Source organism: Equus caballus, chromosome 12 (assembly GCF_041296265.1).
Source record: "Equus caballus isolate H_3958 breed thoroughbred chromosome 12, TB-T2T, whole genome shotgun sequence".
NCBI lineage: Eukaryota > Metazoa > Chordata > Mammalia > Perissodactyla > Equidae > Equus > Equus caballus.
Window position 1 is genome coordinate 23,656,813 of NC_091695.1, and position 13,500 is coordinate 23,670,312.

Consider the following 13,500-nt stretch of genomic DNA (forward strand, 5'->3'; position numbering starts at 1 on the left):
AGGGATGTCACCAGCCAGTGCAAATCATGACTTCACCAATTCCCACTACTGTACACATACCCCAAGAAGGGAGGTAGAGAATTTTTTTCAGGAAAAAATATAAGATCTATACTGTTCTGACTAATAACCCAAACATTAAGCCCCCAAATATGCATTTCTTGCCCACACATTTGGAGATTTCAATTAACTTTTTATTTCCTCAGCTTTAAATATAAATGGAGAGTTTCTGCTGTCAGGTAGAGTGGCAAGATTAATGAATGGGAAGATATATTGATTGAAACTGTCTTTAAATGAAAGCAAGGAGAGAATTGGATTGCTAGCCTACACATTGGGTACAGTGGCTTCTCTATTTTCCTCAATAATTTAGCTTTGATCCTAAACTTACAAAATTAAAGCTCTATAATTGACCAGGCTCATCTTTCTAAGGATAGTGATCATCTATTAATAACTAATTATTAATCTATTAATACCTGTATAGTACTAAAAGTCCTTACTCACCTTTTATGCCATGCAATCAGACATTGTATTTCTGCCTACCTCTTATGGTGCAGTTCTCTAGACGGTTTTTTTTATTGAATGTTCATCTTCCATGAGCTCCTTATCATGAAAGAATGGTTGGAAGCATTTAGGTGCTTATTATAATAAAAATTATAATTAGTATTTTAGAGATAATGAATCAGGCACTGGGGTTAATTCAGGCTCATTTAGTTATTGAAAACAGAACTTATCTTTTTCTTTTGGTAAATCATGTTAATATTAAGAAGACGTGACTTTCAGATAAACTAGAAAGTCATCAGTAGCTCAGGATTCTGGGAGATCAGATTCGTGTCATATCTGATATTCTCTGAGCTTAGATATGATTCATCGTTTTTTCTATTAATTTCCTTTTGTTAGTCTCTATTGTCTGTATTTTCTCTGGTTACCCAAAATGTCTGCTTTCATGTGGCTCTCGGTTGCCAATATACAGATTCTCTCTTCACATATCTTCCAATATTCTTCCTCCTTCCTCCAGCCTGTCAGGTTCCCTCTTCAGAATTCCAGAGAAGACATCTGAATAAATTTGCTTTTATAGTGGAGTTGGATAGACTAAAGTCAGGTCACTGGCCAATTTGTGGAGTGACTGCCTTACATTAGGTGTCATCCCTGGTGCCATCTGCTATGATTTAGGAGAAGGAGGTAGAAAGGCAGTGGTATTCAAAATATGTCAACTCATCATTTTTATTTAACATGTACTGTTAACCAGGCTTGCTGAGAAAAATGATGAAAACATTATAAGAGCTAATCAAAAAATTACCTAGACATTTTAGGTAAATTTGATTTGTTTTGTTTTTCGCTTTTTTCCAGCTTTATTGAGATATTATTGACAGGAAACATATCTAGGTTTAATAGACATAATGTGATCATTCAATACATGTATTTATTGCAAAATGAGTACCACAATAAATTGAATTGACACCTCCATCAGCTAACATAATAAACATTTTTAATGTGTGTGGTTATAACATGTAAGATCTACTCTTTTAACAATTTTCAAGTATATAATACATATTGTTAGATATAATGACCATGCTGTACTTTAGATCCCCAGAGCTTATTCATCTTATAGCTGGGGAAGGTTTTACTCTTTGACCAACACCTTTCCATTTCTCCCATCCCCCAGCTCCTGGAAACCATCATTCTACTCTCTATTTCTATGAGTTTGCATTTTTTGATTCTTCATATAAGTGAGAACATACAATCTATCTTTCTTTGACTTATTTCACTTAGCATAATGCCCTCTATGTCCTCAGTGTCCGTTCATGTTGTTGCAAAAGGCAGGATTTCCTTCTTTTTTAAGTCTGAATAATACTCCATTATAGATAGATAGAGAGATAGATAGATAGATAGAGATATATATCTCATATTTCCCTCTTTGCATTAATCCATTAATGAACACAGGCTGTTTCCATGTCTTGGTTGTTGTGAATGATGTCACGATGAACATGGGGGTGGAAGTATCACTTTGAGATAGTGTTTTCATTTCCTTCGGATATAAACCCAGAGTGGAATTGCTGGATCACATGGTAGTTCTATTTTCAATTTTTTGAGGAAACTGCAAACTGCTTTCCATAGTGGCTATACCAGTTTACATTCCAATCAATAGTGCATTAGTGTTCCCTCTTCTCCACAGCCTTGCCAACACTTGTTTCCTTTTTCTTTTTCATAACAGTCATCCTATTGACTTGTTTTACAACATAATTCCTTTTCTCCTGTTTCTAATATCCTGTTTTCAAATTCTTTTTTACAAGTTTTATTGAGGAATAATTGACATACAGTCCTGCATAAGTGTAAAGTACACAACATGCATGTTTGATTTACATATATTGTTCAATGATTATCACAATGGTTTTAGTTGACATCCATCATCTCAGATAGATACAAAACAAAGGGAGGAAATAAAGTCTCTTTGTGACAAGAACTCTCAGGATTTACTCTCTTAACAACTTTCCTATATATCATACAGAAGTGTTAACTATAGTCATAACCTTGTACATTGTATCCCTAGTACTTATTCACCTTATAACTGGAAGTTTGTACCCTGTGACTACCTTGCTCAAATTCTTAATTATTTTGTACTGAGTTGAAACATCTCAGAAATTGAATATTCCTTGCATTGGAGAGAATGATTTTGAAATTTCCCCTCTACTTTAAACTTATTTCCCCCCAAAATGGATGCTATTGTAGTGTGATCAATATTCTTTGATAGCCTTCACATAAATCTAATGCATCAAGGTATTTATTTCAAGTTGCATTATTTCTTCATTTCCAAAGCATAATCTTCTCTCTGTGAGTAGGGGATGTCTATCTACAAGATGTTAATTGCTAGTTTAAGAATGATGGTATGCTCACATTTGATCTTCCCATATTTTTTTTATTGTGAGTCATATTTTATTTAGTCATTTTTGTTTATGACTGAAACTTTAAATTCAAAATTAGATCCTTGCCCATGAGCTTCTTATAAACACTAGAAAAATTCCAACCTTGTGTTCCACATTGTTCTGCTGTGCTTTTATCCAAATGAATCTTTATGAGTGGGCTGTCATCCAGTTTCATGTGAATTCTCCTGTGCACAATTTCACTTGAGAAGACCAACTCCTCCCATATATCACCATGGACAGCTGTCAGAGTGTGGATCCTGGAATATTTAGACTTATTGCTTGTAAACCTTCTTTGGAGTTGGCTTAAGCAGAATTCTCCTCTGAGCAATAAAGGCAACATTGTTCCTCCAGTGGTTCTGCTCAGTTCCACTTTAGTCAGGGAGTGATCATGCTCCACACCAGCCACCAATTCCAGCCCCTTGTTTTAGAAGGCTAGCACATTTTTAGGAATGTTAAATTTGGTTAATTCCAATGTGGTGGGTTAATGGAGGAGGGTTAGGCTGCACAAAAAGGGACCCTTTGTCTCCTCAGTTTTCTTCTGGGCTATTCCTTAGTCCTAGTGCCCAAGGACTCTCTTAGCAGTTAGTGACATCAAGTGCTGTTCTTTATCCAATCCATTATCTCTGTGTTAGTTCTTCATCTTCCATTTAGCCCTATATCTCCCTTTCCCATTCACTCAGTCCACTGAGACTCAAGGAAAGGAAATTCTGACTCAAACAGGCATCAAGTAGTCATACTCAAACCGAGGCTGATTTCTTTGAAGACTTTTTTTTTCTTTTGCATGAGATGGAAGAGGGGGAAAAATGTGTTCAAGTTAGCAATGATAGAAAAGCAAAGTAGAGAAATACACATAAAACATGTAGATTTTGCTAAGTTACATTCCCACATCGGTTTATATAGAGAACTGTCCTGGCATTCTAGAATTTTAATAGTCTCTGATCTACCTTTTTTATGTTTTCAAGTCTTCCATTTACTTACAATTCTGACAATTTCTTCTCAGATAATGTTTTAACTTATTGATAAATATAGCATATTTTTTAAACCATTTGACTTACTGTTTTAATTGTTTTATACCTTTGAAACCATCCAACTGTGTCTTTTACATATATAAGAAGCTTGTGTGAGACCCATTGTTGACATGTTATCATATTTTTACCAGCACATTGTATTTAGTATATGTGAATTATTTTTATGTGTAGTCTGTATGTGCCAAGACTACAAAGGAAAAATAAATCTGTTTTCTTCTAAAAGCCCTCAGCTGTTTTAAGGAAAACTATAAAAGAATTTTTGTCATTTTTCATCTAGTATTCTTTGCTACGTTTAGGTATATTGATAATAAATCTAGAAGCTAGGCTTAAACTAAACTAAATTTCTAGATAATAAATCTAGAAGTTAGGTAGTCATTGTGATTGTTTTAGATTCCTATTGCTGCATAGCAATTTTCCACAGAATTAATAGTCTAAAACAACACCCAATTACTATCACAGTGCTTCTTGCCAGGAGTTTGAGTTAGCTGGTTTTTTTAATTGATAAGGACAAAAACAAGAGACTGGGCTGGGCTCTTATCTGGAACTTCTGAGAAGAATTGCTCCCAGGCTCATTCAGGTTGTTGGCAGAATTCAGCTCCTTGTGATCATAAGACTGAGGCCCCGGTCTCCTTGCTGGCTTGGGAGTCACTCTCAGCTCCTAGAGGCCCCTGCATGTGGCCCCTCTGTCTTCAAAGCCAGCAAGAGTGCATTTAATTCTTCTTGTAGTTTGAATCTTTCCAACTTACTCTTCATTTACCAGGCAGGAAAAATTCTCTGTTTTTAAAGAGTTTATGGGGTTAGATAGAGTACAAACATACAACTCAAAATCAACTGATTAGTAACCTTAATTACATTTTGATACACTTTGTGACATGTAATTTAATATAGGTGTAATCTATTATCATATTTACAGTCCCAGGGACTGGGGCAGGAAATCTTTAGGGATATTTTGGAATTACATCTACCACAGTGATAATGAAGTTTTTAAAAATCATAGCTTTAACACAATAATCAGAGAATGTATAACTCTGTATTTCTAAAATGAGGATAGTTCTACTCTTTCTATTAAATATACTGCTTTAGCACCCTCTACCAAAATATTATCTATGAGAAAATATGACATTTCTTTAGACAAGGGGGATTTTGGAGGAAATATAAGTGACATTTTATATCAATTTAAACAATCATTGAATCCAACTAAACATATGGTCTTCATCAAATATGTTATACAATCAATTAAGTTATAAGAAATTGTCTACATGCATAAACATGTAAATCCCATGGATGAGGGCCTAAAGTGGGAACTGAAATTTCAATTCCACATAGTTTTGCATCGTGAGCTATTGTCTTATTTTTCCCTTGTATATTATTACTGCAGTCTGAAGATTGTGATCCAAATGCTTTGTCTTTTAAATATTTCTGAGTTCACTACAATAAATTCCTTGGAAATTGCATCAGAGAGTTTCTGATAATAATTTTAATCTACTATTGCTACTAATAATAGCAACAATACTAATTATAATAATAATGGGGAATTCATAAGACTTATCTGTGAAAAAACACATATTCTTATTGCATTCATATATGAATAATCTGAATTCTGGGCAGATAAGTATCTTACCCAAAGTCACATAGATGGTTATAGGCACATCTGGAATTCAAACTCAGACACTGGCTTCATTGTCTGAGGTGGTAAACATTAAGTCATCCTGGACATCTGGTAAATGCTTCTCACATAAAATTGCCTCTTCTTCTTTTAAATACTTAAGATGTACATCTAATTAGGTTTTGACACTCTTGCTATGTTGCATCTTTCAGCCATCATCTTGTTACCATTCACATGCACACATATACACACACTCACTTTAAAATAATCATTCCTCCTTGCAATGTCTCTGGAATCAAAAGCACAAGTATTAAATTGCTTAGGCAGTAAACCACAAATATAAGTGTAGTTCAAGAGAAATTTTAAAAAATAAATCTTTTTTTTCCTTTTTCTCCCCAAAGCCCCCTGGTACATAGTTGTATATTTTTCGTAGTGGGTCCTTCTAGTTGTGGCATGTGGCACGCCACCTCAGTGTGGCTTGATGAGCAGTGCCATGTCCATGCCCAGGATTAGAACCAACGAAATGGTGGGCCGCTTGCAGTGGAGCGAGCAAATTTAACCGCTTGACCACAGGGCCAGCCCCCAAAAATAAATCTTTTAAAGTATATGTTACTTTATCATCATCAAATATAATCAAAAATATGAAAATTATCCTAGTCATTTGTTTTGTTGTTGTTATTGAAGTTATCCTATGAATGGACTGTATAACTTGGAGAAAAATGTATAACCTGAATCCTAACTGTACAATTTAAAATTTATAAATGATTTTGAAATATTCGGCACATTACTTTACTATCTTATTTTAAATTGAAAAATTCAGAAATATTTATTAAGTGCTTACTATGTATAAATTGCAGTAGTACTGTTCGAAGTCATTGTAGTGTTGGTAAGCATCTTAGTCAGGGTCAAATTCTAACATACTAGTTACTAGCTACCTAGTCTTGTCAATTTACCTCTTGTGCCACTGTGGAAATATTAATAGGACCATATCATAGGGTCTTTATGTGAATTAAATTTAAAAATCCTTTTAAAGTCTTACAACAATTACTAGCACATTGTAATGACTGTTTTCAATTATTGCTATTACTCTTGCCATCATTAAAAATTAAATTATTAGGTACAAGATGGGAAAGTTCAGACCCTGATTTCATTGAGTTAATATGATAAAAATACCAACAATTTAAAAGACAAACACAAAATTCCCAAAAAACAGAACGAAAAACCCTCCGACTGTCTATGAAAAGAGAATCAAATGATCTGGCAAAGTTAGGTATTGGGAGTGTAGTGGGATGACTTGGGGTGTGGAATTACATTGGAGGAAAGACAATATAATGAGGAGAAACAGCGGAAATGGAGACATTTAAGTTTGACCTGTAGATGTTAAGAAAAAGCTGGATACCTTCAATACTAATAATTAATTAGCCTTGGAAATGGAAGCAGAGGAAGTCTCAATAAATATAGTGAAGGCACTAGGGTTTATTCCTTGTAAAGAAAGTAATCAGGCTACTTTTAGAATTCATATAATTGACTATGAAACCTGCTGTTGATATTTAACATTATATATTTGAAGTGATCTAAGATAACGTATTTAAAAAGCCACACTTGAAAAGCCAAAGCAATAGGAAATTAAAATCACCAGAGTTTATTTTGACTAGCCTGTCCAAGAATTACCATAGGGATTGCCATTGAGATCACACCAAGGTCCTTTCAGTGCCTTTAAATACTCCTCCTGACTTTCAGTGCAGCTTCTGTAAGAGTCCCCAACTCCTGTGCAGGGAGGGACTTAGGCCTGGCTGCTCACTATTGCATCAAAGGGAAAAGAGAGAAAGGCCAGAGGCATTTGACATTTTCCCTGCAGTTTTGTGATATAATTCTCATTCTCATTCTGAGTATACACGGAGTTAGTTTTTAAAATATATTTATTTTAAATATAATTTAAAAGTTAGGGACAAGGCATGAGACTTTTGTCATTGCTTTTTTCCCCTAAGAGATTTTCTTATTATTTTTATTTGTAATAGATTTTTTTTTTTCATTTGCTGTCATGAGTTCAAGAAGACAAGGATATCCCTTAAAATACTGACTGGAACTGCCTGATACTAAATATGTGAGTTCTTAGGTTTTTGTTTCCTTTTTTAAAAATTTTTGCATGTTGGAGCCTATGTGAAGTTATCTCTTTGAAAAGATGTAGAATCATCTATCCTTATTTGCTTATTATTTAAGGAAATTATTTTTCCATGAACATGTATTATAAAAATATATCTGCTTGGTAACTATTTATTTTATAACCTTTATTGCCTTCTAATTCATGTCACAATTTGCATTTTGGTAGTTTACAAAACAGCTTGAGGAACTTTGTTTTTTTTTTTTAAAAGATTTTATTTTTTTCCTTTTTCTCCCCAAAGCCCCCCAGTACATAGTTGTATATTCTTCGTTGTGGGTCCTTCTAGTTGTGGCATGTGGGATGCTGCCTCAGCGTGGTTTGATGAGCAGTGCCATGTCCGTGCCCAGGATTTGAACCAACGAAACACTGGGCCACCTGCAGCAGAGCACACAAACTTAACCACTCGGCCACGGGGCCAGCCCCAGGAACTTTGTTTTAATAGAAAATGAACAATGGGAATGGTCTCTTGAAATCCTGTTCCTAACTTGGGATTGTTAGATGCTGGTACAGGAGGCTAAGAGAAATTGTGAAATGTTTGTACTCTACTTAGGCTAGAAAAGCAATGATAAAAAACCATGAAAGTTTGAAAAAGATAAAATAATGGAATAAGACAAGCAATAAGCAGAATAAAGATAGTAAGAAAATTATGGAATTGATAACTTATCATTTTGATAAATTAATTGATAAATCATGTGATTAAAAATTAGTTCTTTGCAGCTGGAGGAATCCATGAAAATACAATTCTTCCTTTTCTTAAGATGAAATAGATACCCATAGAATTTGAGAGACTTTTTCCTAAATCACATAATCAGGGAGTGGCCAATCAGGACCAGAACTTTCACTTTTTGCCTCAGTGTGTCATAGGTCTGTAATACTTTGCAAAAATCCATGATATTTGAAATGGATAGGAGTAGTATAGAAGGAAATTTCAGTGGCCGCAGTTGGAGAAGTTTAAATTATATAATGAATGGCTGTTTCTTTAACAAAGGTAGATCATATGTGTATTATTAAAATTGAAAAAAAAAACAGAGAAGTACAAAATTACCTAAGTAAAATATAGGGATCAAATAATTATTTTCTTGAAGGGTTTGATTCAGTTATTCTTAAGTATAAAAGAGAGATTATCTTTTGTAGGATACTAGAAGTCTTCATAAATGAATTTTTACCTTGATTTCACTTCTCCTACCTGAGAAATGGGAAATCCTATTACCTACCCCATGTCCTGGTAGAAGTCTAGGATTTTCAGCAGTGATTAGTGTCAAAATACTTACCATATCTGTAGAAATCTATATTCAGTGGAGCTTTAAACTCACTGGAGGAAATTTAGTCCCTGAACTCCACTTGTCTTAGAAATGGTGAAACATTTATAGAATATTAATCTTTTTACAATTTCTAATAAAGAAATTAATATCTAGTTAATTTTTGCAATGCATTAGATGCACATATCTGTGCCTTAATGTTGTATACTGATCTTTAATTTTGATTCTCAGAAGAATCATATGTGGTAGGTACTATTATCATCAGTAGTTTACAGATGGAAAAAAACAAGGCTCAGAGAGTAAGTAGCTTGCCTAAGATTATCAACAGTGAGGTAGTGGACCATATATTGGAGTCAACTTACTAAAACTCAAGCACTCTCATCCACCAATTATAACTTGTCTCCTTTGAAGATACCATTGACGATTTGACAATTTTAATTTAGGAACTAGAGACTAGTCAGTCCTGTTTCCTAAGAAACATTTTCTGTGAGACTACAGAAACCAAGATGATCCTGAAAATGAGGGGTTGAGTATTTTTTCCCCTGTTTTCTTCCTTTTTAGAGGTTGTGGTAAAGCAGGATGAACATTGTGTCCTGACTATCCCTTTTATGATGCTGTCCAGTGTAGATTTTATTAATGAACTTGTTGCAGCAGAGGTGACGATTTCAGATAATAAGTTTTAAATATGGCATTTCTATTGAGTCCATACATATCAGAGGCTGTTATCCTTTCGTGTAGCAGATCGTGATTGTTCAGCATCCTCTGTTACAAATTTATTGTTTCTTTCCATTAAAGCTATAATAAGAGCCAGTATTAGTTCAGCAAAATAAGGCCATGAAAAAGAGCAAATTATAAACTTGAGTCTTTAATAATAACAGCTGTTAGATTTAACAGATCATCTTGGCATTTATTTAAATCCTATCAGAATTATGAAAGTACAACTAGATTTTTAAAGCAGATATAAAAATCAAATCCAGAGATAGGTGTAAAAAACCACTCTGATTTTGGTATAAATGTAGATGCAGAGATAGATGAGTTTTCTATTTCAGATATATCAAATATTTCCTCCTGGAGGAGTGGGGGTGGGGGGTAAGAAATCTATGTGTCTAGTTATGGTTACATTTTTTACTGCAATTGACAACTTATAATTCTTGGAGAATAGCATCTATGTCTACATTTACTAAAGTAATAGAGGAAACAACGTGGTAAGTTATATGAGTTGACTGAATTCCAGTAAAGGATTATGGTTTATATTTTATTTTGTTTAATTTCATTCATTATATGCTATATTCTTCTTAAACCGTATTACAAAGTAATTAGTTTTAAATTAACTTTAATTACAGAAGTAATACTGAATATAATCAGTTTAATAAAGAAATCAAAATATTGTGCAGCACTAAAATCCCCTTTGACCGTCACCCCTTTTGTCTCTGAGAAGCAAATCTTTTCTTCTACACATTTTCCTATTAATTTATAAGCACAGAGGTTCTCATGGAAACTACATGATGTTCTGTGGGTGTGATTTTTTTAAACACAAGTTATTTTACTGTTATTATCTTTGCACACTTTATTATATTTTTACTTGAAAATATATCAATGATTTGTATCATAGTAGATGTGTCATATGGATCCAACAGTTAAATTTCTGCCTAGTTTTCCATAACGAGAACATATCACACACTATTTCCATCCTATGGGCAGGAATTTAGATCATTTCCATTTTCCAAATTTGAATGTCTGCAATCAATATATTTTTGTATGCTTTCTGTGGTAGTTTCACTGGGTCACTGACAAAAATGTTATATGAACAGGCTTTTTCATTGTATTTTTATGAATCTGATGAGTAGGAATAGTATCTCATTGTTTTTTAATCCGATTCTGATGAGGTTGAGCATATTCATATATGTTTTTTGCTACTTATTAATTTCCTTTCTTTGTTTCGCCTAGTCAAATGTTTTGCTCTTTTAGAAAACTGAGTTACTTATTTTTACATTATTGATTTGTAGGATTTATATTTACTCTCAATTTGTTACTTTTTAAAATACTTTCTTCATATGGAATTTTGTCATACAGAAATTTTAAATGTATTATATTGTTTCTTTATGAGTTTTCTTTTTGTGCTTCACTTAAAAAATTTTCCCTACTTGATGATATAAAAGCATTCTAATTATTTCTCAAATATTTTTCTGGTTTTGCTTTGATTGTATCTTCCAATCGTCTAGAATATAATTTTCTGTGCCTTGTGAGGTGTCTTTTTTTTTTTCCGTCCAGAGGGAGCTTCAAAGTCTTAATATCAGTTACTGAAAAGTTCGTTATTTCACATCAATTTGAAATTTCAACTTAAATAGAGGATAAATTCCAGTATATTTATGTGTTTATTTATTGACTTTTTTCAAGTTCAGCAATCTGGCTTCACCAAAAACTCTTTAATTGTCATAGTTTTATAATATACTTCAATTCTACATACCAGAGATTTAAAAATCACTCAAAGTATAATACTGAAATTGCATCCCAAAATTGACCTGAAAAAGAATGCTTCATCTTTTAAGTATTCATCTTGTTATTCATGGCAAGTGAGAGACTTTGGAACTCAGCAAAACTGTAATTAATTGATGATTTGTGCTATTATTGTTACTGTATGTCGGCTCTACTGAACTGTACTCTAGCTATGGGTAGAGATTGTATGTATTGAGATTGTATGTATTTTGTACACTGCTGTAACCTTAGCACCTATTATAGTGATTACATCATAATAAAAAATCAATATATATTTATTGAATAAATGAGTGAGTTTCAAAATAAATCAATAATTTCAAAAGGTTGAGTGTTTCAGGTATATTAACTTCTCTCTCTACGTGATCAAACCCACAGAAGCAATGGGACACGAGAATATCACAGAATTTATCCTCCTAGGACTTTTTAGTGATGAGGCTGCAAAGGTTGCCTGCTTTGTCCTGTTCTCTCTTTGCTATATCACAATTCTCTCAGGAAACCTGCTCATTCTTCTCACCATCAGGGTCAGCCGCCTCAGTGAGCAGCCTATGTACTTTTTCCTCAGCTACTTGTCCCTCATGGATGTCTGCTTCACCTCCACAGTGGCCCCCAAACTGATCACAGACTTACTGGCCCAGCAGAACGCCATCTCCTACAACGGTTGCATGTCCCAGATGTTTTACGCCCACTTCTTTGGCGCCACAGAGATCTTCATCTTGGTGGCCATGGCCTATGACCGCTATGCAGCCATCTGCAGACCCCTTCACTATATGGTCATCATGAGCAGACAAGTGTGCTATGTCCTTGTGATGGCGTCTATTATCGGAGCATTTATCCATTCATTCATGCAAGTATTGATTATTATTGAGCTTCCCTTCTGTGGCCCCAATCAGATAGACCACTACTTCTGTGATGTATTCCCCTTGCTGAAGCTGGCCTGTATGGACACCAGCTTGTTAGTCATTGCAATCATTTCCACTACAGGGGTATTGTCCATTTTGACCTTTGTTACCTTGGTCATTTCTTACATCATCATCCTGTCCACCCTGAGGACCCATTCCTCCGAGGGCCGCTGCAAAGCCCTCTCCACCTGTGGCTCCCACATCACTGTCGTGTTCATGTTCTTCTTGCCCCTCATCTTCACCTATGCCCCCACAGCTTATTCTGTCAGTAATGACAAGATTTTTGCCCTATTTTACACCATGATTGCCCCCATGTTCAACCCTCTTATCTACACACTGAGAAATGAAGACATGAAGAATGCTATGAGGAGAGTGTGGTGCAGAGAGAAACTGTTTGAAGGGAAATGAAGCCTCTGGTGTTCAAGCCCTTTGGCAAATGCTGTTCTATCCACAGAATCATTAATGTCGTCAAATACAGCAGGTACAGCGGAGTGGTGTGTAGTCACCAAAAGTTGGAAGCCTTAAAGAGAGAAGGCCCCTCAACCACTTTTTCTGTTACTTTTCTGAGACTGTAGAGAAGGGGAGTGGATCAGATTATCTCCAGGTTTTTTCCAGTTCTGACAGTCTGGAATTTATGTCTGACATTTTGGATCCTTCTGTTTTTTGTGATCTCTGACACAGTGGGCATTATAGCACTTTTATCATGGCAAATTGTAAAGACCGTGTGGTTGGCAGTTGTGCCCTGCTTAAGAAATGGATACATTGACTGAGACACCTCTCACCGAAAGAGGTCCTAAGCACTTTCATATGTTTGAGTTTTCCACTGCAATAAAAAAAATGACAAAAATTTTCCAAGGGTTGTATATTTTAATTCTTTACATTAACCAATCATGCTTCTAATGTTATGCAATGCAATGTGATTATGCTATTCATACTATACTAATGGAAGTTATTGTCATTAATTCTTAGTGCCCTGTGTTACGGTGTATTACAGTACAGTCTGCCCTCTATATTTGTAGGATCTCATCTGTGGATTCAACCAACCACGGATCCAAAGGCCTAAGATGGTTGCATCTGTACTGAACATGTACAGACTTCTTTTCTTGTCATTATTTCCTGAATAATACAGTATA

General features: G+C 34.5%; 1 protein-coding gene across 1 annotated transcript; it reads left to right on the top strand.

The window, feature by feature from the left end:
- The first annotated feature begins 11,848 nt into the window (after window positions 1–11,848).
- OR4P60 (olfactory receptor family 4 subfamily P member 60) lies at window positions 11,849–12,775 on the top strand. Its single transcript, NM_001391217.1, is given in 1 exon segment — window positions 11,849–12,775. A coding segment is annotated over 1 exon segment (927 nt).
- The last annotated feature ends 725 nt before the right edge of the window (window positions 12,776–13,500 follow it).